General features: G+C 36.9%; 1 protein-coding gene across 6 annotated transcripts in view; it reads left to right on the plus strand.

Moving 5' to 3' along the window:
- PIK3C2G (phosphatidylinositol-4-phosphate 3-kinase catalytic subunit type 2 gamma) overlaps positions 1–24531 on the plus strand; it is a 385825-nt gene that overhangs the window by 143373 nt on the left and 217921 nt on the right. For all 6 annotated transcript variants that reach the window (XM_089920361.1, XM_089920358.1, XM_089920360.1 and 3 more), the window contains 2 exons: positions 6683–6776; positions 17122–17216. In XM_089920361.1, the coding sequence (XP_089776487.1) occupies positions 6683–6776; positions 17122–17216 (189 nt within the window). The remainder of the gene's footprint in view (positions 1–6682; positions 6777–17121; positions 17217–24531) is intronic.

Genomic DNA, 24531 nt, shown 5'->3' on the forward strand with positions numbered 1-24531 from the left:
CTGTGAATAGCCTCATGGCATTATGCCTGAATTCTTAGTGTGTTTTCAGAAGTCTGACATTTCTGTTACACTTAAATTTGACCTCAGATTTCTTTGCTTTTCAGTTTACTCCAAGCTGCTTTTTTTAAAGGTCATTTGTTACATTGCATTTGGCTTTCACCCATCACTTCAAGTTCTTTGAGTAAGGTATTGACCCTATATCGTTTTTCAAACTAGAAAAAGAAGAACAAAAGAGAAAAAGAAAGAAAATAATAAAAAAGTAGAAATGACAAAATAACAAGTCAAATGCAAAAATTGAACGATGTATTTTTCTGTTGAAATTTCACCTCACAATTCCACTGGTCCTATTGAAGCTTGTCTGAATCCTTTGTGATATTCCTATAGGCCTCGAGATGAGAGAAATTATAAATGTTTGAGGGAAAAGAGGGGGAATGACAATTCCCAAGTCAGATGACTGCAAAGCCAATTATTCATTCAGGGAAGACATAGGTTGATGTGCTGCTGTCTTAGAAACAGGGCACAAGTGCCGATTCCTTGACTTATGGCCCCACTACAATAACATACCAAAACTATGTTGTATATCCAAAGTTTTCAAAGTGATGTCTATAGTCCTAAGGATGTTTACAGCGATGTCACAAGATCGAAATTATTTCCATAATAATTCTAAGATGTCATTTCTCTTTGTCACACTCATTCACTCATGAGTGTAGGGTGGGATTTTCCATAGACTACATGACATGCGATATTGCAACAAAGTTAACACTGAAGCAGATAGAGAATTCAGCTGTCTTCCATTAAGCCAGACATTAGAGACAAAAATGTTAAACAGGATCATTCTTCTCACTAAATTTTTTCTTTGTGAAAATATAGACATATTTCATAGAAACATAGTGTTCATGTTAGCCAGTAATGGGTTTATTAATGTCATATAAAATGAATTGGTAAATATTTCTGAAATGTCCTGGTTTTATTTCTAATTGATTATTGTTGATAGACATAACTCACATAAACAAAAATTCTTTGGAATCTTCCATAATTTTTAAGAGTGTAAAAGGGTCCAGATACCAAAAAATAAATTGGAGAACTTTTATTGTACAGCAGATTCTAACCACTGGTCAGTTTCTGCTTCTACCTTGAGCCAAAAAATTACCTAAATACTTGGTATTCTTCCTTTCCTGCCCATGTAAAGATTCAATTCCAACTTATTTCTCTGCTTGACTTTAAACTTTGTGTTTACCCTACATTGTTGGCAAAATATAGAGTTGATATTTCACTGAAGTTTCTTTGAAAAATGTTTATCTCGAAGTTGTTTTAATTTTACTTAATTTTTCACATTTTGAGGGTTTTTGCCACGTCTTAGATTCTTTCTGTCAACTTTTACAGTCAATCTTCAAGGATTATTTTTTCTTTGTGTCCAAATGTCCTCATTGGACAGTAAGCTATTTTTAGGTAATTCCTTAACAATTACCATACACAGTTATATTTACCTTAGCTATGGTATCTTGTCCTTTTAGAAATCCCAGGGATGCAATTGTTAGCTCAATTCGGAAGTAACTAAACCCTGAATATATAGAATCACTGCTCACGAAACTCATGTAAAACTGAATAGTAAGCCAGTCTTGATGTTTTTGCTTTTGACCATAATTGTTTTTTTGCTCCTGTATTCAGAGATGCTTGGGAACCTAAATTAGATAGCGTAAAGTTACTTAAATGGACATTTTAAAAATTATGAATAACCTTAAATAAGTGACTATTTCACTGGACTTTTCTTATGCCTAATTTTTAAAAATTTCATAATAAATGAAAATTTGTTTCACCTTACATAATCTCCTCCCAACAAGTAATGGAATTTTACTGATCTTGTATCCTTTTAATACCTCAAAACAGATAGATCTCCATTTATTACATTTTAAATTATTTTCTTATTGATTATAAGGAAGTTTCTTATAAATATAAACAAGGACCTAATTGACATAAGCCTGATGAATCTTCTAATGGGACTTTTGTTTATTCCCCAGACTCAAGGTGTTATGTCCATGCCTACAGTAATTAGTAATCCCAAGGTTAGCAGGGTCACTAGAGAGTGGCTCTGGTTTATTATCGGTAAAAATTATACTTATTTTTCAAGCAAATCAGGTCATTGAAAGTACAACAACGTAGCTTGTTGAAAATTCAAAATAGGTTGCGTTCTTCTGATACATATGACATTTCAGTGTGTAAATATCACACCACAGTCAGAGAACTAATATGGGTAGCCCTCACCTCATTGAGGAGCGAGTTACTGAGCATGAAATGCCAACAACTATATCCCCAAAGATTAAATAGTTTCAGACAACATCACAGGAAAGAAATGCCAGGATTTGTGGAACATGTTTGTCCATTGATCTGTGGCTAAGTTCATGGCCCTGAAAAGGTATTAAGCATAAATTCTCCAGAGGCACAGATCCCTATTTGGGCCTATCATGTTATTCTCAATCAACTACAAGATATGAGGCTTGTTCTTTTACTCAACAATGTGCACTCTTAAAAGGACATATGATTTGGATCTTTTTTCTAGTGGTAATATATTTGCAATTATTAATATATTTTCATAGTTAATTGAATGAGACTTGCTTTAAAAATTATTACTTTTTTAGTAACCAATAGAACTTTCATATAGAAAACTTGAAAACCTAAGCATAAAAAAGAAAACTAAAGTCATCCATGACATTTTCATCCAGAAATTTGGTATTCATATTTTGATCCTTCCTTTTCCATCTTTCTTGTTAAGCATATGGAAAAATGCACGCATTTTTCTAAATGGTATTATACTGCACAAATTGCACAATTTTTTCAAAATATTCTCATATTATTAAATCTTATTTTAATATTTTAATGACAGCATGTATTTTATCATATGGTCATAGCACATTTAACTTAACTGCTTATTTTTAGATATTTATATTATTTCCAATTTTGTTTGCATACATATATCCTCACACACACCTTTGATTACTTTCTTAGGAAAAATTCCCAAAGTAGAATTGCTAGATCCAGGAGTAAGCACATTTTAAAGATTCTTTTTAAATACATGTTCCCGTATATTGCCAGCAATATATGAAAGAGCCCATTTCCGAGGAACTTCACCAACACTGCCAGCGTCTCTTTTAATGTGGCCAACTCTTCCTAAAATAGTCAAATTCAAGTTATATTTGGATATGTTTTAATGTCTTTAGGTCTTAGCCACATCTCAGTATGTCTTGTGGTTCATTTCTTGGCAATTTCTCTTCCAATTTCTTCCTGAACATCAAGCAACAGTAATGAATAAAAAGAGACATTCCTTTCTATGAAGGTGCAAAAACATTCTTCCCAGCATTTGCACATGTTAATACAATATATAATTTTCCTTTTGGACTATACTATACAAATATTACTAGATTTTTGTTCTCCTATTCCTGAGGAGCCTGAAAAAAAAAGAAAATAAACCCTTCTTTTCCATTACCTTCAGGTTTGTTTTTCTCTTACTGTTTGAGAGGAAAAAAAAACCTGGAATTTGTATGAGTGGTGTTTGTGGAATTAAGCCTATTGCTACCAATGTAAATTATCTCAGAACACAAGAAATAAGATGGGCTCCATAGTATGATTTTCTTCATTATTATCTTCATGGCCAATGCATTTTTATTAATCACTCAACATGTATGGAGCATGGTGCTAAATTCTAGAAATAAAAAAAAGAAGATAGAACAATCTTTATCTTCAGTTTATATATTCACTAGCTGAGGAATGAAGATACATATATATAAAATGATAAATCCTAATACACACTAGCATATCCTAATTGCCCAGTGGATTTAACCACTCAAGGCCCTTGGAGTTCAGAGGAGTGATTGCTAAAGATTGGCATAGTGGCCTTCAAGGGGATTTGATCCACATTTTGAAGGAGGACTAAGACTTTAAGAAGAGAAGGGAGGGTGTTCCAAGCAGAGGTTACAGTGCTCACAAAGGTGAGAATGAGCATAGCATTTTCAAAATAAAAATAACATACAATGAGCCAGAGCAGTTTATTCAGTATTACAGTAGTAGAAAAATCTGGAGTGTTCAGCCAGCCTTGAATATCTAAATGAATAATATGGGCCTGAGAGATCCTTTGAAAACAGAAAACCATTTAATGGTTTATGAGAAATGAACTTACAAAATAATTCAGGAAATTTTATAAGGTATTGCTATGAAAAATGCTAATACCAGCATGAGATAATTATGGCCTAGCATAGACAGTTGCAGAAGAAATTGAAACAAGTGTAGATGCTAGAGCCATTGGGATAGAAAAATCAACAGAACTTGGCAACTGATGAGATATAAAGAAAAGAGACTACTAGGAATTCCACAGATATATTCAGTTATGCTTGGACTAGGGATATAAATGATTGAGCCTGTCCTCAACCATGTGTATAGAATCCCATAGAGAAGGGTGTGATGAACTCAACAGGGAGCTAGAAAGTGGCTGGGACAACTTCACTGGTAAATTGATGCTTGAGCTTTGACTTCAAGGATGAATAGAATTTCACCAGATGGAAAGGGGGAAAAATTAAATGAAGAGGGCAAAGAGGGAGAAAATATAACCATTAAAATTTAAGACCTACATGACTGGAGAAAGGTGATAACACGGACTGCAAGACAGAAGTCTGATAGTAGAGATGTTTTAGGTGGAATGATAATTAATTCAGTTTAGACATTTCTCAAATATGTGGAGAGTGTCCACCTATCTAGAGGCAATGCAGACACATATATGAATGAAACAGGCAAAATTTTTCTGCTTTCAGAGTGTTTACCTTCTAGTGTTTGGAAATAAATACATAATTACCAGCATAATGTTCACCAAAGGTTTTTGTTTTGTTGTGATGTTTGTTTTCTATTTTTCCTTCTTGTCATTCACACCAATAAGATAAAATAGGCACACAGGAAAGCATGGATGACTAGTATCGGACCTAAGTCATCTCTTAGGCAACAAAATATACCAACTAACTATTCCCTCTAAGACTTCAAACTGTCCTCAAACTGACCTTGACATCTACAAGCCACAGACAAATGGTTTAATAATTGAGAATAATAAGTTAGTCAATCACATTTCATTAGGGGAAAATAAAGTCTTAGTGTGCTAAAACAAGCTGACCTTCTTCCAGCTTTGCATTTTTATTACACCATTTCTACTCTCCATCTGTGCTTAATGCTATGCTAAGATCTTCTGACCTTAGCGGTACTTCTTGAGATGTGCCTGGACTACATTCTCACTAGGTCTTATTGCTTGAATGTTCATAGGGAGAAAATTATTGGAAAAGTATCTGCAGGTCAGAAATAGGGGTTTTGGATGACTAACCTTGGAAGTGAAATTCTTGTTGCAATTAAAATGCTCAGTTTAAATGAAGAAAAAATATGTAACCTGTTTAAGCAGTGCATTTCAAACTGCTATCAGGGACAGTTGGGAGATACTGAGTAATGCCATTTTTTCCTTTACACTGTAGCTGCATAGTATTCATTTCACCCTTCAGTAACCTGACATGTTGAAAAGAGACTGGGCCTTGGAGACTTTAAAGTTTTCTGACCTCCACAGTATTGAGAGCCAGTCTTTAGAGCTCTCACCTGACTGGTTGAAAAGCATTTTGTTTGTTCCCATACAAAAGGATTTGGGAATTTTGTTCATTCATGTCTTTGTTTTTAAGTGAATTACTATAAAAAGTTTCCTTCAAGTTTTAAATTATACATACTAATTTTTTAAGACTTGTTTAAAATTAATTGGTCTTATCAATACCCTTGTTATATCTACTAATCTACATACTAAGTATGGTGTTAAAGTTATATCTAGGCACTTCCCAGGAGCTAGAGATGATTGAATCTACTTCTACTGATGGAGCAAGAGAATGGCAATCAGAGGAGCCCATCGGAGGAGCACAGTCGTCCCTCAGCATCCTCAGGAGATTAGTTCCAGGACCTCTGCAGATACCAAAACGCAGAAGCTTAAGTCCCTTACTTAAAATGGTGTAGTACAGTCAACCCTATGTACCCACAGATGAGAAACCTGCCAATATGAAGAGCGACTACAGGGTTTCAAATGCTAGCTAAATTTAGTTCGGTAACAAACTTTTATTGTGTCTGATTGGTGCTAAATCTTACAACAGGCATCTGCAGTCCAAAAATGAGTAAGGCATAGTTACCCTCAGGAACTTAACAGTCTAGTAAGATTTAGCTGTATTAAGTTATTTGTGCTTATTTATTGTAAGATACTTCAGATTTCTGGTTTTCATTATCATCTGGCCAAAACTCATTTAAATATACCATATCCCATTTTTAATCATATATACCATCAGGTCTTCAGCTGGTAATAATTTACTTAAATATATGGCTAAATAATAAGCAAAAATTTTCATATATTTTAGAAAATATCTTTTATATTCTATAGTCCACATTTTATAGGCAGGAAAGCTGGCAGGGATCTGAAAGTCAAAACAACTTTCTACTGCAGTTCATAGGAGAGTACAGACTATGAAAAAAGAATGATTATTTGGTGCTAATGAACAACTTAATTGATTGTGAGATTATTATTTTATCTAATGCACTGGAGGTGAAATTAATTCTCTGTTTTCTTGATATTTCTCATGCATTATTTTATACTGTTAACAGCTTAATAGATATATTTACTTTGTATTAGTTTTCCAGATCAAGAAATTCGTAAAGTTGCAGTTCAACAGTTAGACAACCTCTTGAATGATGAACTACTGGAATATCTCCCACAGCTAGTTCAGGTAAGAACAGCAAATTTGCCAAGGGACTCCAGGATTTTAACCAATAATTCTCTAAAACAGTTCCCAGTGAATCAACAATAGACTACATAAAAGTGATAATTGCAATTTGGCCAGCCAGGGGGCTAAAAAATTATAGCTCATATGTCAATATGGGTACCGCAGACATTCTCTAGCCAAAATTGGTTACAGTTACAAAAAAGGTGTATAAACGCCAAAAGGGAAAATTTTTAGAAAATGACTTCACTTATTAATTAGAACAGGAAAAAAATAGAAATGCTTGTGATGAAATACTTGTATCCAACTGTATATATAAAACAATAAAAAATTAACCAAATAAATATTATGTAGAAAATAGTCATTTACTAGGCATCCGCTCATAATATTTTTCTTGATTTTCCCATATTCTAATATTAATTGTAGATTTTATAAAAGTAGTTTCTAATAACCAAATTCTGCTGCCAGATAGTACACTTTTATGACATCAAATATCACAATATTGGAGTAATTTTGGAAAATAATATAAATTTATCTAGAAATATGATCAAGGATGGATTTAGTCTGAATATGTTGAAATATAAACAATTACACAAATGGTCATGTATTGATATATGATTGAATATCCAAAATATAAGCAATGATTTGTTTTCTAAGTTAACTGTATACTGAATGCTGAATAGGCCTAAAATAGTGGTCTTTATGTTTTTCTTTTGTCTTGCTTTTAACACAGGTATTTTCTTATCTGAAATGTCAGGTTGTAGTTACAAGCTATTTTAAATGCCAGGTGCCTCAGGTTTTGAATTTAAGACAGGAGACCCTAAGACTGAAGTGGGGAGCTTCTATGAATAGACTTGAATACCATGTTACTTTACAAACAGAATATGCACTTCTCTAAAGACCTCCTAAAGAGAGAGCTGGTTTAGAAATATATATGCCATAGAGTTGCTTCTGCCACTCCTTATAGTTGTGACTTCCTTAGGCTTGCCAGGATAGTGTAGTGAAAATGAAGTTTAATGCAACTTGCAGGAACACTATTCATCTCATGCCTCATGAATATGGGCAACCTGCTATATCTAACCCAACTCAAAAAAGTAAGTTTTTACAAAAGTTTATATAGATTAAATCCATTTGAAAACCCCAATCTGAATCAATAACACTTGGCACCAGGAATGTCGCTGAGAGCCATATGCCTGTAAATGCAAATTCGTAGACAAGATGCACAAAGGATCCAACATAGCAAATACACAGAGATAAAGATGAGTAGCGTTGCAACTATTTCCTAATTAAAAATGATGATTATAAACTCATGTGAGATGGAAAGAAATCTAAAATGTGACTGGAAAAATAAATGAAAGTTGGGAAGAATTTTCAAAACATTCATTGTGGGGCTTGCCCTTACACTTCAGTGCTCCACCCTGACATTAAAACTTTCCAAGACATGAGAGACCTTCAAGATGGTGGAAGAGTAAGACGTAGAGATCACCTTCCTCCCCACAAATACATCAGAAATACATCTACATGTGGAACAACTCCTACAGAACACCTACTGAACGCTGGCAGAAGACGTCAGACTTCCCAAAAGGCAAGAAACTGGGTAGGGCCAAAGAAAAAAGAAAAAACAGAGACAAAAGAATACGGTTGGGACCTGCACCTATGGAAGGGAGCTCTGAAGGAGGAAAAGATTCCACACACTAGGAAGCCCCTTCACTGGCAGAGACAGGGTGTGGCAGGGGGGAAGCTTCAGAGCCACGGAGGAGAGCGCAGCCACAGGGGTGCGAAAGGCAAAGTGGAGAGATTCCCGCCCAGAGGATCGGTGCTGACCAGCACTCACCAGCCTGAGAGGCTTGTCTGCTCACCCGCTGGGGCGGGCGGGGCTGGGAGCTGAGGCTCAGGCTTCGGAGGTCGGATCCCAGGGAGAGGACTGGGGTTGGCTGCGTGAACACAGTGTGAAGGGGGCTAGTGCACCACAGCTAGCCGGGAGGGAGTCTGGGGGAAAGTCTGGAACTGCCGAAGAGGCTAGAGACCACCGTTTCGGGGTGCATGAGGAGAGGGGATTCAGAGCACCGCCTAAACGAGCTCCAGAGACGGGCGCGAGCCGTAGCTATTTGTGTGGACACCAGAGACGGGCATGAAACGCTAAGGCTGCTGCTGCAGCCACCAAGAAGCCTGTGTGCAAACACAGGTCACTATCCACACCTCCCCTCCCAGGATCCTGTGCAAGCTGCCACTGCCAGGGTCCGGTGATCCAGGGACAACTTCCCCTGGAGAACACACGGAGCCTCAGGCTGGTGCAACGTCACACTGGCCTCTGACATCGCAGGTTCCCCCCGCATTCCATACCCCTCCCTCCCCCCAGCCTGAGTGAGCCAGAGCCCCTGAATCAGCTGCTCCTTTAACCCCATCCTGTCTGAGCAAAGAACAGATGCCCTCAGGCGACCTACATGCAGAGGCGGGGCTAAATCCAAAGCTGCACTCCAGGAGCTGTGCGAACAAAGAAGAGAAAGGGAAATCTCTCCCGGAAGCCTCAGGAGCAGCAGCTTAAATCACCACAATCAACTTGATGTACACTGCATCTCTGGACTACCTGAAGAGACAACGAATCATCCCAGAATTGAGGTGGTGGACTATGGGAACAGCAATATATATATTTTTTTCCTTATTCTCTTTTTGTGAGTGTGTATGTGTATGCTACTTTGTGTGATTTTGTCTGTATAGCTTTGCTTTTACCATTTGTCCTAGGGTTCTGTCTGTCCTTTATTTTTTTTTAATTACTTTACAATTTTTTATTTTAAAAAATTAATTTTTATTTGGTACTTTAATAAATTTATTTTATTTTATTTTTCTTTCTTTCTTTTTTTCTCCCTTTTCTTCTGAGCCGTTTGGCTGACAGGGTCTTGGTGCTCCGGCCAGCTGTCAGCCATGTGCCTCTAAGGTGGGAGAGCAGAGTTCAGTACATTGGTCCACCAGAGACCTCCCGGCTCCACATAATATCAAATCGTGAAAGCTCTCCCAGAGATCTCCATCTCAACGCCAAGACCCAGCTCCACTCAACGACCAGCAAACTACAGTGCTAGAAAACCAATGCCAAAAAACTAGCAAGACAGGAACACAACCCCACCCATTAGCAGAGAGGCTGCCTAAAATCAGAATAAGGTCACAGACACCCCAAAACACACCATCAGATGCAAGCCTGCCCACCAGAAACACAAGATCCAGCCTCATCCACCATAACACAGGCACTAGTCCCCTCCACCAGGAAGCCTACACAATCCACTGAACCAACCTTAGCCACTGGGGGCAGATATCAAAAACAAGGGGAACTACAGACCTGCAGCCTCTGAAAAGGAGACCCCAAACACAGTAAGTTAAGCACAATGACAAGATAGAGAAACACACAGCAGATGAAGGAGCAAGGTAAAAACCCTCCAGACCAAACAAATGAAGAGCAAATATGCAGTCTATGTGAAAAAAAATTCAGAATAATCGTAGTAAAGATGATCCAAAATCTTGGAAATAGAATGGAGAAAATACAAGAAAAGTTTAACAAGGACCTATAACAACTAAAAAGAAAAACAAACAATGATGAACAACACAATAAATGAAATTAAAAGTTCTCTAGAAGGAATCAATAGCAGAATAACTGAGGCAGAAGAACAGATAAGTGACCGGGAAGATGAAATAGTGGAAATAACTACTGCAAAGCAGAATAAAGAAAAAAGAATGAAAAGAATTGAGGACAGTCTCAGAGACCTCTGGGACAACATTAAACACATGAACATTCCAAGTATAGGGGTCCCAGAAGCAGAAGAGAAAAAGAAAAGGACTGAGAAAATATTTGAAGAGATTACAGTTCAAAACTTCCCTAATATGGAAAGGAAATAATTAAGTCCAGGGAGCACAGGGAGTCCCATACAGGATAAATCCAAGGAGAAACATGCCAAGACACATATTAATTACACTATCAAAAATTAAATGCAGGGGCTTCCCTGGGGGTGCAGTAGTTGAGAGTCCGCCTGCTGATGCAGGGGACACGGGTTCGTGCCCCGGTCTGGGAAGACCCCACATGCCACGGAGTGGCTGGGCCCGTGAGCCACCTGCGCATTTGGAGCCTATGCTCCGCAACGGGAGAGGCCACAACAGTGAGAGTCCCACGTACTGCAAAAAAAGAAAATTAAATGCAAAGAAAAAATATTAAAAGCAAAAGCAGCAAGGGAAAAACAACAAATAACATACAAGGGAATCCACATAAGGTTAACAGTTGGTCTTTCAGGAGAAACTCTGCAAGCCAGAATGGAGTGGCAGGAAATATTTAAAGTGATGAAAGGGAAAAACCTACAACCAAGATTACTCTACCCAGCAAGGATCTCATTCAGATTTGATAGAGAAATTAAAACCTTTACAGACAAGCAAAAGCTAAGAGAATTCATACCACCACACCAGCTTTACAACAAATGCTAAAGGAACTTCTCTAGGCAAGAAACACAAGAGAAGGAAAAGATCTACAATAAAAAACCCAAAACAATTATGATAATGGTAATAGGAAAATACATATCGATAATTACCTTAAATGTAAATGGATAAAATGCTCCAACCAAAAGACACAGACTGGCTGAATGGATACAAAAACAAGGCCCATATTTATGCTGTCTACAAGAGACACACTGAAGACCTAGGGACACAAACAGACTGAAAGTGAGGAATGGAAAAAGATATTCCCTGCCAATGGAAACCAAAGAAAGCTGGAGTAGCAATTCTCATATCAAACAAAATAGGCTTTAAAATAAAGACTATTACAAGAGACAAAGAGGGACTCTACATAATGATCAAAGGATCAATCCAAGAAGAAGACATAACAACTGTAAATATTTATGCACCCAACATAGAAGCACCTCAATACCTAAGTCAAATGCTAACAGCCATAAAAGGGGAAATCAACAGTAACACAATACTAGTAGGGGGCTTTAACACCCAATTTTCACCAATGAAGAGATCATCCAAAATGAACATAAAAAAGGAAACACAAGGTTTAAATAATACATTTAACAAGATGGAATTAATTGATATTTATAGGACATTCCATCTCAAAACAACAGAATACACTTTCTTCTCAAATGCTCATGGAACATTCTCCAGGATAGATCATATCTTGGGTCACAAATCAAACCTTGGTAAATTTAAGAAAATTGAAATCGTATCAAGTATCTTTTCTGACCACAACGCTATGAGACTAGATATCAATTACAGGAAAAAAAATCTATAAAAATTACCAACACAATATGCTACTTAATAACCAAGAGATCATTGAACAAACCGAAGAGGAAATCAGAAAATACCCAGAAACAACTGACAATGAAAACACGATGACACCAAACCTATGGGATGCAGCAAAAGCAGTTCTAAGAGGGAAGTTTATAGCAATACAATCATACCTCAAGAAACAAGAAACATCTCAAATAAACAAGCTAACCTTACACCTAAAGCAATTAGAGAAAGAAGAAGAAAAAAACCCCAAAGTTAGCAGAAGGAAAGAAATCATAAAGATCCGGTCAGAAAGAAATGATAAAGAAATGAAGGAAACAGCAGCGAAGATCAATAAAACTAAAAGCTGGTTCTTTGAGAAGATAATTGAAATTGAAAAACTATTAGCCAGACTCATCAAGAAAAAAAGGGAGAAGACTCAAATCAACAGAATTAGAAATGAAAAAGGAGAAGTAACAACTGACACTGCAGAAATACAAAGGATCATGAGAGATTACTACAAGCAAATATATGCCAATAAAATGGACAACCTGGACATAATGGACAAATTCTTAGAAAAGCACAACCTTCTGAGAATGAACCAGGAAGAAATAGAAAATATAAATAGACCAATCACAAGCACTGAAATTGAGACTGTGATTAAAAATCTTCCAACAAACAAAAGCCCAGGACCAGATGGCTTCATAAGCGAATTGTATCAAACATTTAGAGAAGAGCTAACACCTATCCTTCTCAAACTCTTCCAAAATATAGCAGAGGGAGGAACACTTCCAAACTCATTCTGCAAGGCCACCATCACCCTGATACCAAAACCAGACAAAGATGTCACAAAGAAAGAAAACTACAGGCCAATATCACTGATGAACATAGATGCAAAAATCCTCAACAAAATACTAGCAACCAGAATCCAACAGCACATTAAAAGCATCACACACCATGATCAATTGGAGTTTATCCCAGGAATGCAAGAATTCTTCAATATATGCAAATCAATAAATGTGATACACCATATTAACAAATTGAAGGAGAAAGATCATATGATCATTTCAATAGATGAAGAAAAAGCTTTTGACAAAATTCAACACCCCTTTATGACAAAAACCCTCCAGAGAGTAGACATAGAGGGAACTTACCTCAACATAATAAAGGCCATATATGACAAACCCACAGCAAACATCATTCTTAACAGTGAAAAACTGAAACCATTTTCACAAAGATCAGGAAAAAGACAAGGTTGTCCACTCTTACCACTATTATTCAACATAGTTTTGGAAGTTTTAGCCACAGCCATCAGAGAAGAAAAAGAAATAAAGGAATCCAAATCGGAAAAGAAGTAAAACTCTCACTGTTTGCAGATGACTTGATACTATACATAGAGAGTCCTAAACACTCTACTAGAAACCTACTAGAGCTAATCAATGAATTTGGTAAAGTAGCAGGAAACAAAATTAATGCACAGAAATCTCTTGCATTCCTGTACCCTCATGATGAAAACTCTGAAAGAGAAATTAAGGAATCACTCCCATTTACCATTGCAACAAAAATAATAAAATACCTAGGAATAAACCTACCTAAGGAGACAGAAGACCTGTATGCAGAAAACTATAAGACACTGATGACAGATATTAAAGATGATACAAAAAGATGGAGAGATATACCATGTTTTTGGATTGGAAGAATCAACATTGTGAAAATTACTCTACTACCCAAGTAATCTACAGATTCAATGCAATTCCTATCAAACTACCAATGGAATTTTTCACATAACTAGAACAAAGAATTTCAGAATTTGTGTGGAAACACCAAAAACCCCACATAGCCAAAGCCATCTTGTGAAAGAAAAACGGAGCTGGAGGAATCAGGCTTCTGGCCTTCAGACTATACAAAAAGCTGCAGTAATCAAGACAGTATGGTACTGGCACAAAAACAGAAATATAGATCAATGGAACAGGATAGAAAGCCCAGAGATAAAGCCATGCACATATGGTCACCTTATCTTTGATAAAGGAGGCAAGAATATACAATGGAGAAAAGATTGCCTCTTCAATAAGTGGTGCTGGGAAAACTGGACAGCTATATGTAAAAGAATGAAATTAGAACACTCCCTAACACCATACACAAAAATAAACTCAAAATGGATTAAAGACCTAAATGTAAGTCCAGACACAATAAAACTCTTAGAGGAAAACATAGGCAGAACACTCTATGACATAAATCACAGCAAGATCCTTTTTGACCCATCAGAGAAATGGAAATAAAAACAAAAATAAATAAATGGGACCTAATGAAACTTAAAATCTTTTGCACAGGAAAGGAAACCGTAAATGAGACGAAAAGACAACCCTCAGAATGGGAAAAAATATTTGCGTTGAAGCAACTGACAAAGGATTAATCTCCAAAATTTACAAGCAGCTCATGCAGCTCAACATCAAAAAAACAAACAACCTAATCCAAACATGGGCAGAAGACCCAAACAGACATTTCTCCAAAGAAGACATACAGATTGCCAACAAACACATGAAAGAATGCTCAGCATCACTAATCATTAGAGAAATGCAAATCAAAACTACAGTGAGGTATCACCTCACACCAATCAGAATGGCCATCATCAAAAAATCTACAAATGATAAATGCCTGGGAGGGTGTGGAGAAAAGAGAACCCTATTCACTGTTGGTGGGAATGTAAGTTGATACAGCCACTATGGAGGACAGTATGGAGGTTCCTTAAAAAACTAAAAATAGAACTACCATACGACTCAGCAATCCCACTACTGGGCATATACCCTGAGAAAACCAGAATTCTAAAAGAATTGTGTACCACAGTGTTCACTGCAGCTCTGTTTACAGTAGCCACGACATGGAAGCAACCTAAGTGTCAATCGACAGATGAATAGTTAAAGAAGGTGTGGCACATATATACAATGGAATATTTCTCAGCCATAAAAAGAAACAAAATTAAGTTGTTTGTAGTGAGGTGGATGGACCTAGAGTCTGTTGTACAGAGTGAAGTAAGTCAGAAAGAGAAAAACAAATACCATATGCTAAAACATATATATGGAATCTAAAAAAAAAAAAAGGTCTGATGAACCTAGTGACAGGACAGCAATAAAGACGCAGATGTAGAGAATGGACTTGAGGACAGGGGAAGGGGAAGGGGAAGCTGGGACGAAGTGAGAGGGTGGCATGGACTTATGCATACTACCAAATATAAAATAGATAGCTAGTGGGAATCAGCCACATAGCACAGGGAGATCAACTCAGTGCTTTGTGACCTAGAGGGGTGGGAGGGAGATGCATGAGGGAGGAGATATGGGTATATATGTATATGTATAGTTGATTCACTTTGTTATAAAGCAAAAACTAACACACCATTGTAAAGCAATTATACTCCAATAAAGGTGTTTAAAAAAATACTTTCCAAGACATAATCAAATCCTACCCTGCTGATTATTTTCTGGAATCATGTTATTTTTGTAATGCATTCTTTTATTAGAATTAAACAGGCTAAATTAAAGAGCAATAAGAATGGACTTTAAGACCATAATGAAAACAGAATGTATGGCTTATAGCTAGAAATCAAATAAGATACAGACCCAGAGGTACTGCAAACCACAAGCCATAACAATGCAGGTAGGTTTCAAGAAGAGAGTTCAAAATAATGCAGTATGCACCAAAAATATTGCCTACCTCCTAGATGGTGAGGCAGGATGCAGGTGGAAACTGTAGCAGTAGACAGAGTGAGCAGGGAGTTTGGAAGCAAGGACGGCAATTCAAGATCAATAAGTAGTTACTGGGTTCAGAAAGAAATCACAGGGAAATCTGAAAAGAAAGCTAAAAGACAAGCACGGAAATAAATTCTGAGACATCTCTCCTGGTCATATGCTCATAGGATATGTTCACTATAAGGGCATGAACACAACCCATGGTCTAGTCAATCCAGTATTAGCATGTAAATTAAAGAAGCCCGCAACTGCAGTTTAAGACAACACACATTATGGTCTTTATATATTCAGACAACATTCAGAGATTATGCAAATTTTCTGAAATCATCTTTGACATTCTCACACTTTGGGAATTCATAAATGTCCCCATCCTTGAGGATGGTTAGTTTCTTCAGGTGTGCATTAAATGAACGTTGTACCCACTTTTTTCTGCTGTCTATACTGTGATATAAAACCTGGCTTAAACTCTGTGTGTGTGTGTGTGTGTGTGTGTGTGTGTTTGTGTGTGTGTGTGTGTGTGTGTGTGTGTGAGAGAGAGAGAGAGAGAGAGAGAGACTTAAATGGCTTACTGGGCAACAAACCATAGAAGCTTTGCTTCTCAAGCAGGAATAAGCATTTTTAGGAAGATAGGAAGAAAGCCTGACTTTCATTTTCACAACTTATTCAGATTCCTGAGATGATGGGGGCCCAGATACTTACTGACTGCCAATGGTGAAGTCCCTATAGAGTGTGGGTGGAGGTCTGAATTAGGTCCCGAAGGAGATCAAAGGTTGCTTTTGATGATTGTGTTTCCCACCAGGTTGGGTATACTAGAAAACATTAGAAAGTTGTTCCCAGTGCAGATGAAGGCATGGGAGATTTGGGGATGGGTGAATTATGGTGGGAACAGTCAGCTTTGAAACCTATAAGGAAAGCTTCAAAGCCTTCAGATTAATACTCAGTTGGTGATTTCAGTTAAGGCTTTGAGTGTGTATTAATTTCATCTCCAAAAGAAGAGAAACATCTACTGCTTAATAATGCCATTTTTATATCCAAGACACTGTTCATGATATTATTTTTTGTGCCAAGATTCTCTTCCTAGGCATGGTTGAACTCCACCAACAACCTGCTCCTATTTATTATCCTGTGATACTAAAGCAAAAATAAGGAAAGGAAGCAGACTACACACCCCCAATTGTGTGTTGTGTGTATGCTCTGTTATTAGTTATACACCAGCTAATAAAGCTATCAAATAATAAACATTTTGTTAAAACATTGATGCTGTTTTCCCTGTCTTTCTCAAGACTCTTAGGTCCCTTTGTATTTGCTATAATTTTGTTACTGAGGAAAAAAAAAAAAAAGGAAACTAATTGTATCTCTTATTTCAGGCTGTCAAGTTTGAATGGAACCTTGAAAGTCCTCTAGTGCAACTTCTGTTACACCGCTCACTGCAAAGCATCCAGATTGCCCATCGTCTTCACTGGTAAGATTAACCAAAATAGGTTAGAATACCTTTTTTTATTGTCAACTTTTCTCTGTGGGGCAGCTTTCCCTTGTAATTGATACAAACTTCCACTTAAAATTCAGCCAAATTTGAGTCTTCGTCAAGGTTATTTTTATTTATGAGTATAATTTAACTGTCATCATCTTCAAAATCTTCCTTTCATACCGTTGCTGCTCTTTAAATCCAACCAGAATTTTAAATCTGCATGATACCTTTCCTATAGCTTTAAATCACAAGGTCTACGTGTGATCACGTCTACTTGCTTAATATTTCAATATAAAATCTAGTTATAAGACTGTGTATGTTTTGGAAGAATGTATGCTTTAAAAGAAATTTTCTGTACAATATTAGTTATAAACAGTGGGGTCTAAAGACCAATATGTGCTCTTTGAGTTAAAAATTCCTACAGCACTAAACTTTTCCCAAAGCATACATTTTGAGTATTATTAGTGGAGAAGTCAGACTTATTTAAGAGATACCAGAATTCCTCATCATAACCTGCTCCTGATCCTACTGAACAAGCTATTCTTTGGATGCTGTTCTCCCTACTTTTATTATAACATTGTAAATTCACACAAAAATTTTAGCAATTACAAATGTCAGTGACCTAAGGATGAAATTGAATCTATCCTTTGTCCTCACATATGTATAACAAGCATCATTTATTGCTTCAATTGCTAGTGGAGAACTTTAATAAGAAAAAAAGGAAGTCAATATCATTTTTGAATATCATGTTTTTCTGCTTCAAAAAACATTACTCGTGTTGACATCACTCTTCCCATGAAAATGACTCAAGGATTTCATAACAAAATAGAAATACAAGGAATTGTCAAGCACTAATATTTGATTTGATGCTGAATTTCATTTCAAATTCCTAATAGAAATGCTAGGGCATTTTCCTCTAGTATGTCAGTATAATTAGGCATCAGATACATTGGCCAACAGTGGGCCTATCACTAAATAGACTCTCTTATCCAGCTCTGAATTGAGTCTTATTCCCTAACATTTTTCGATCAGCTACTTTGGTGGGAAGTTAAGTGGATACACTAGTTGGTGTTTCACTGTCATAATAAAGCTAGAACTCCATTAACCTCAATGTTTATTTCCCTTAAAACTTCACTTTTTTTCACTTTTCACTTTTTTAATATATGTTTATTCAAATGAAGGCATATTAAAAAATAACATGACCACCTAACAATCTTGATTTAAAATATTTGAACCAAAACATAATATAAAATATATAAAGTAAAAAAGCATATAGAAAGATAATTTTTAAAAAATAGAATAAAATATTAAGGACTTATCCTAATATATTGATTGTTATAAAACTAATTCTAGAGCCACCTTAGTAAGTTCTTCATCTGCTAAAAGGGTGTGAAAAGTGGAGTAATTTGAAAGACAACAATGAGTGCAAAGTTGTCAATCAATGTCATACTTGCAGATTCACAATAAATACAATAATGTCACTGTTTCCAAAGAAGTTAGGAGGAAAGACTTTCTAAGTATGGTTCTCACCCTTATAAAAAAGAGAAAAACCAATAACAAAGCCCGTTTCTCTTCTCACTGATTTAAGAGAGTAAGTTAGAAGGGCTAGAAAAGAGTATAAGTTATGAGTAAGAAGGGCTAGAAAAGAATATAAGTTATAAATGGACTGCTTGTTTCTGAATGCTTAATTTGTGAAAATATGGAAAAGGAAAAGGAAAACATGGAGGGAAATATTTAATTACCCACATTCTTTTAAAACTTAAATAAAAATTAAGAATCAGGCAAAATATCCTAAGCATCAAAGAACATTACATATATTTAGAATATATCTTGGAGTTAAAAAATAATAGCTGCTGGTGCATAGCATCATAGTTAGGGGACATTTGTTTGTAGAATATTGATTTTTTGTGTGTAGAATATTGAGTTAAAACTTTAAAGATGCAGCTCAGACCCTGCATGATACACTTAAAAATATTCTCAATATATCTTTCCTTAAAAAACAAAACAACAACAAAAGCCAATACCCTGTAATTTTAAAAAAAGATAGAGATCCATCAGACATCAGTTTAATGATTTTTCTCCACTCGGGTGAGCTCCTGCTTCCTCATATTCAGCATGTTCAACACTGAATGCAGCAGCTTACCCTGCTCACTCAGGTCTTGGAGGCTTTTCTGGATCTTCCCCATTTCTCACGAATATGCCCAGTTGTTTACCAAGCCCTATAATCCTATACCTCCTAAATAGCTCTCCCTGCATCCACTGCTTCCACCTGTCACTGCCACTGATCAGAATGTTGCCTCATCAGATACTGAGTTATGAATAAACAGGCTTGCACAGAAACCATCTTGACTACTTGCCATCACTGTGGGTAGCCTTCCTGAAAAGGGAAATTGACTTGGAGTTACTGTTGGAAGGGTGATGTAGGATGAGTATCCCCTATTTTTCATGAAAAGGGAGTTAACAATAAGCTTTGGATTGGGAAGGTTTAAAAGCTTTCAATCACAATTTGCACCCTAAAAGGTGACTGTAAATGGGTACAGTAGCACTTGGAGTTCACAACTAGGAGGCCCCTCCCCCATCATATAACAATTTTAGAAACTTAAACTCAGTGCCCCTTTCCGTTTTGAATAAGAAACAAACAGCTGTCACTAGCTGGTAGTGAGATATTGGGTTGAATGGGGCTCCCCAAAAGATATACCTACATCTTAACTCCAGGAACCTGTAACTAAGACCTTATTTGGAAAAAGGGTATTTGAAGATGTAATTAAATTTAAAATCTTGAGATTAAATCATCCTTTATTATCAGGGTGGGTCCTAAATCCAATGACAAGTGTCCTTATAAGAGACAGAGGAGAAGATGCACACAAACAGAAAAGGCCATGTGGAGGTGGAGTCAATATAGCCCAGAGCCAAGGATTGTCCAGGGTCACCAGAAGCTGGAAGAGGCAAGGAAGGATTTTCCCCTAGAGCCTTGAAAGGGAGTACAACCTATCTTGATTTCAAACTTCTGGTGTCCCGAACTGTGAGATTAATTTCTATTGTTTAAGCCATCAGTTAGTATTAATTTGTTATGGCAGCCACAGAAAATATACAGCAAGGAAAGGACTTTATGAAGGGCTCTGACTAGATTGGCTCTGATGTCACATCATGCAGGAAGCTTTCCTTGACCCTCTCCCCAGCCACTCTCCAGGGTTGATTGAGTATTGAGTATTGCTCCCATGTTGTATCCCAGAGTATACTCTACATGACTCAGCAGATGTCGTGTCACACAACCTTATCACTTCTATTCCCCTGTCTGCGTCCACTCCTGGTCCATATAGTGGCTAATGAGAGCAATCATGTCATACTCATCAGCATACTAATCACACCAATGTCTGGAACTCAAGAGGTGCTGAAAAAAATGTTTTTAAAATCACGAAACCATAGAAATTTCTCTAAGACTGTCAATATTTTCACATGCTTGGAATTCAGTGCATTCTCAAAGGCACTGTTAGTGCTCTAGCCAAATCCCCTTTACCTGGCTGGTGGACCCATCTTGCAGTTTCAGTGAATATTGACTGCCAACTGCCTCTTCTCTGGAGAGTTGTTCTCTGCTAACATAGCTACCTGGCCTGGGAAGTGGGAAATCTTTAAGGTACAATTTACATTCCAGAACCTCCCCAGGGATGAATCAAAGCTAGATGACCTCTTGGTTAACTCCTTCCCCTCCCCTACAGTGCTTCTCTTACTTCCTTAAAGGTTTTTTTCCTAAAGAGCACTCCTTCAGTAAATCACATACACCTTAATTCCTGTCTCATAGTGTGTTCTAGGGAAGCTTACCTAAGATAAGCATTTCTTTATTGAAGAAAAATAATTTAAATGTGTTTTTTAAAAATCGGAGCATCAGTATGCTAGGGATGTGTCACAAATGGACAGCAGTATTGCAGTCTTTCATACTCCTAATACTAGTTTGATTAAATGAGCTCCAAGAGAACCATTTTGAATCGAAATCTGTATAAATTGTTTTTTAAAGCCTATCCTACAAAACTCTGAAAGCATTCCCTTCAAAGTGTGGGGTTAACCTGAGATGAAACACACATTTGCAAACTCTCTAAGTGCAGCAATTTTTTTCTGTTTTATTCACTGATATAGCACAAGCACCTAGGGCAGTACTTGGCACTTGATAAATATTAAATAAATTTTTACTGAATGAATGAATAGGACAAAGTTGCCCAACTGGGTACATGCAGACTTGTGACATAAGAGGGCTGTTTGAGCAGTCAGTGCGTCTTGATGCCAGACAGATTTGGCACGACTAGAACGATGTCAGGACATTGGCCCAGTCAGGTACAAGGCAATGCATATCACTAGTGAAGTCAAAACTGGATTGGAGGGGGCTTCCCAGGTGGCGCAGTGGTTGAGAGTCCGCCTGCCGATGCAGGGGACACGGGTTCGTGCCCCGGCCCGGGAAGATCCCACATGCCGCGGAGCAGCTGGGCCCGTGAGCCATGGTCACTGAGCCTGCACGTCCGGAGCCTGTGCTCCACAATGGGAGAGGCCACAACAGTGAGAGGCCCGCGTAACGCAAAAAAAAAAAAAAAAAAACTGGATTGGAGGGAGAATGTGAGCAGAAGTCAGGGACTAACCTGAGTCAGGAATTAAGGCCTGAAAAACAAGCTGGTGCAATGTCTGCTGGACCAGTTGGGAGAACCATGGAGTGAATTAAGGCCATGGTGTCTCTGGGATCACGAGGACTTTCCAAGGTGGCTCATGGTATTAAAGGACTACATGAGCTTTAGTATACTATGCATAAAATTGAGATGTTGCAAAATCTGCCCATTCATTTTCTCAACAATCTAAACTTATCTAGAATTTTGGGGCAATTTCTCAAATCAGGGACTACTCTAAATAAAGCAAAATAATGTGGAAATTTTGCATCATATGATTTGAAGTCCTATGTTCCCCTCGCCCCCTTTCCTAAATATGTCTCCCCAGTGTCTGAAATTCTCTCATTAGCAAGTCACTCCTTTAGGTTAACATTGTTCCCTCCCAGAATTTCTCTTCTCGTGTAAAAAGTATATATATTCAGAACATAATGCTTATGATGAATTAGTTTATCATTTGTTCATTTATGTGACAAATGTTGAGATGTTAGACATTGTTGAACTATTAAGGATATGGGAATAGAATCTAAAAAAGAGTGGATATATGTATATGTGTAACTGATTCACTTTTCTATACAGCAGAAACTAACACAACAGTTTAAAGCAACTACACTCCAATAAAAATTAATTTTAAACAAAAGGATAGACTAGAATGGTCCTTGCCTAAAGAAGCTCACAAGCTAACAACACATTAGCATCCAGGCAGCAGGAAAAAGCCCACAGGCTGTGTGGCAGGGACAGAGTAGAAGGAGTAAGCTGACAACAGATTCTGTCCATTTTACAGTTTTGCCCATGACCTGTTCCAAATATAAGGCACAAGGCAGAGAGGCAAGTCTGGCCATCAAGTAAATAAAAAAGCCTCAACTGCGCTCCTATTCTGTCAGAGTTAAATACTGTTAAAGGCATACAAATGAATATATAAAGGAGGTAAATGCTCTCTCTGCTTTGATGTCTGGAACACTCCCTGAAATGAGAGTAAAGAGCTGTACTTTAGGGAGTTACTGCAGTATAATAGGGCACGCATGATACAAAATCAGGAGGTTTTAAAGCCTCCATCCTTTACCTTCTAGAATCATTGTATTGCTACTAATTCACCTTTTTACCTTTACAGTTTAATAAATAATAAATTATTGCTTCACTTTTTTGTAAGGGGAAGATATGTCTTGTCATATAATATTGATCTGTTATAATCATCTTTCACCCTGTCATTCTCAGAAAAGTATACACCAGATAAAATCCCTACAATGAGCAACTCACTAAACTAATGAGAGCTTTTCTCTACTCCAACCAACGTGAAAAAAAAAGTGATGGCTATTTGTAAGAAAGTTTACATTTTACATAATAATCTGTAAAATTCATTAGCACAGTTTTCTAGTTAAGGTGTAATATAAGAACAATTGTTTTTGTCTGTTTTCTTTTTATTTTACATAATAGAGGTTATATGTAGTTCCTTTAGTAAAAAAGATTTATTAAAAAGCAGAATACAATTTTTAAGTTATTTTCTAATATCATTTAAGTCTTATTACTCCTATTAAATGTATATGAAAATAGAGTCTGATACAAAGCTCTTCCATAGATCCATGCAAAAACCAGGAACAGATCTCCACCTTAAATGTATCCCTAGTTTAAATTATTTTCCCTTTAAATTCTTCTATTTTGTTAAATAAGTGAAGAGTTGTAAAAATGCACATTTTGGATATACGTACTGACCTCAAATGTTGGAACTCAGACATCTGGCCTTTGGGAACTAAACTTTCTAATCCAGTCTCTCGCAATTTTTCGTTATAATAGCCACATGCAATTACATCATTGCTTCCTTAGGTAGTAATCTGGTTTCTTTATAATAATATCAGCTCCTCATAGTTTATGTTACAGATTTGGGTTAAGACCTTGAAAAACATCATTATACTGCTTAAGTTTTGTTGTTTCTCAATGAAGAAGAGCAGGAAAATGATCTGGATTGGTGATAAGGATTAGGAACGTATCAGCACGTTGATGGTACTGGACCCAGATAAAGAAAGGGAGAGAAGCAGAGCGTCACGTCGAAGATGTTTTTAGGTACCAGGTCTAGAAGTAGCACACACCACTTCAGCCTATATTCCATAGGTGGGAAGTCAGTAAGAAGGCCCCACCCACTGCAAGGGAGTATAGGAAAGCAGACCAGGTGTACATCTGTATACAGAAGCAAAATGCTGTTGGATCTGGTAAACCCATAGCAGGGTCTGCCACAGAGGTAAAAGCCATATAGATGACTCAAGAAATTTGGCCATTAAGTGATAAAGAGGACTTGAAAAGAAAACCAGTACTCACCTTTACATGTATTAATTGGCTTTCTTTTCAAAAACTGAAATTGTCTCAACAGGTAAAAAATACTACTACCTAACTACCTGATTAAGAATCATCATTTTGACAGACATCCTCTAAAAGTGGCTTTTCTCTAACAATTCTATAAATATTTCCAAGAGATTTAACCTGTAGGTACATTTTGTAACCATTTTACCTGGAGGGCTCATTATTAAGATATTTATGTAGCTTGGTGGGTACTGGTAGCTTAGCTCAAGAGGTCCAAAATTGAATCAAACATTTTTACTCTCTACTCTTTCAATCCTTGCCCCTACCATTCCCAAACTGTCTTTTTTATATGCAGTGTCCTGGTTTATGCTCAC

Source organism: Delphinapterus leucas, chromosome 11, assembly GCF_059928025.1.
Source record: "Delphinapterus leucas isolate spDelLeu-1000000601 "Yukka" chromosome 11, BTC_Dleu_Yukka2, whole genome shotgun sequence".
In the NCBI taxonomy this organism is placed as follows: domain Eukaryota; kingdom Metazoa; phylum Chordata; class Mammalia; order Artiodactyla; family Monodontidae; genus Delphinapterus; species Delphinapterus leucas.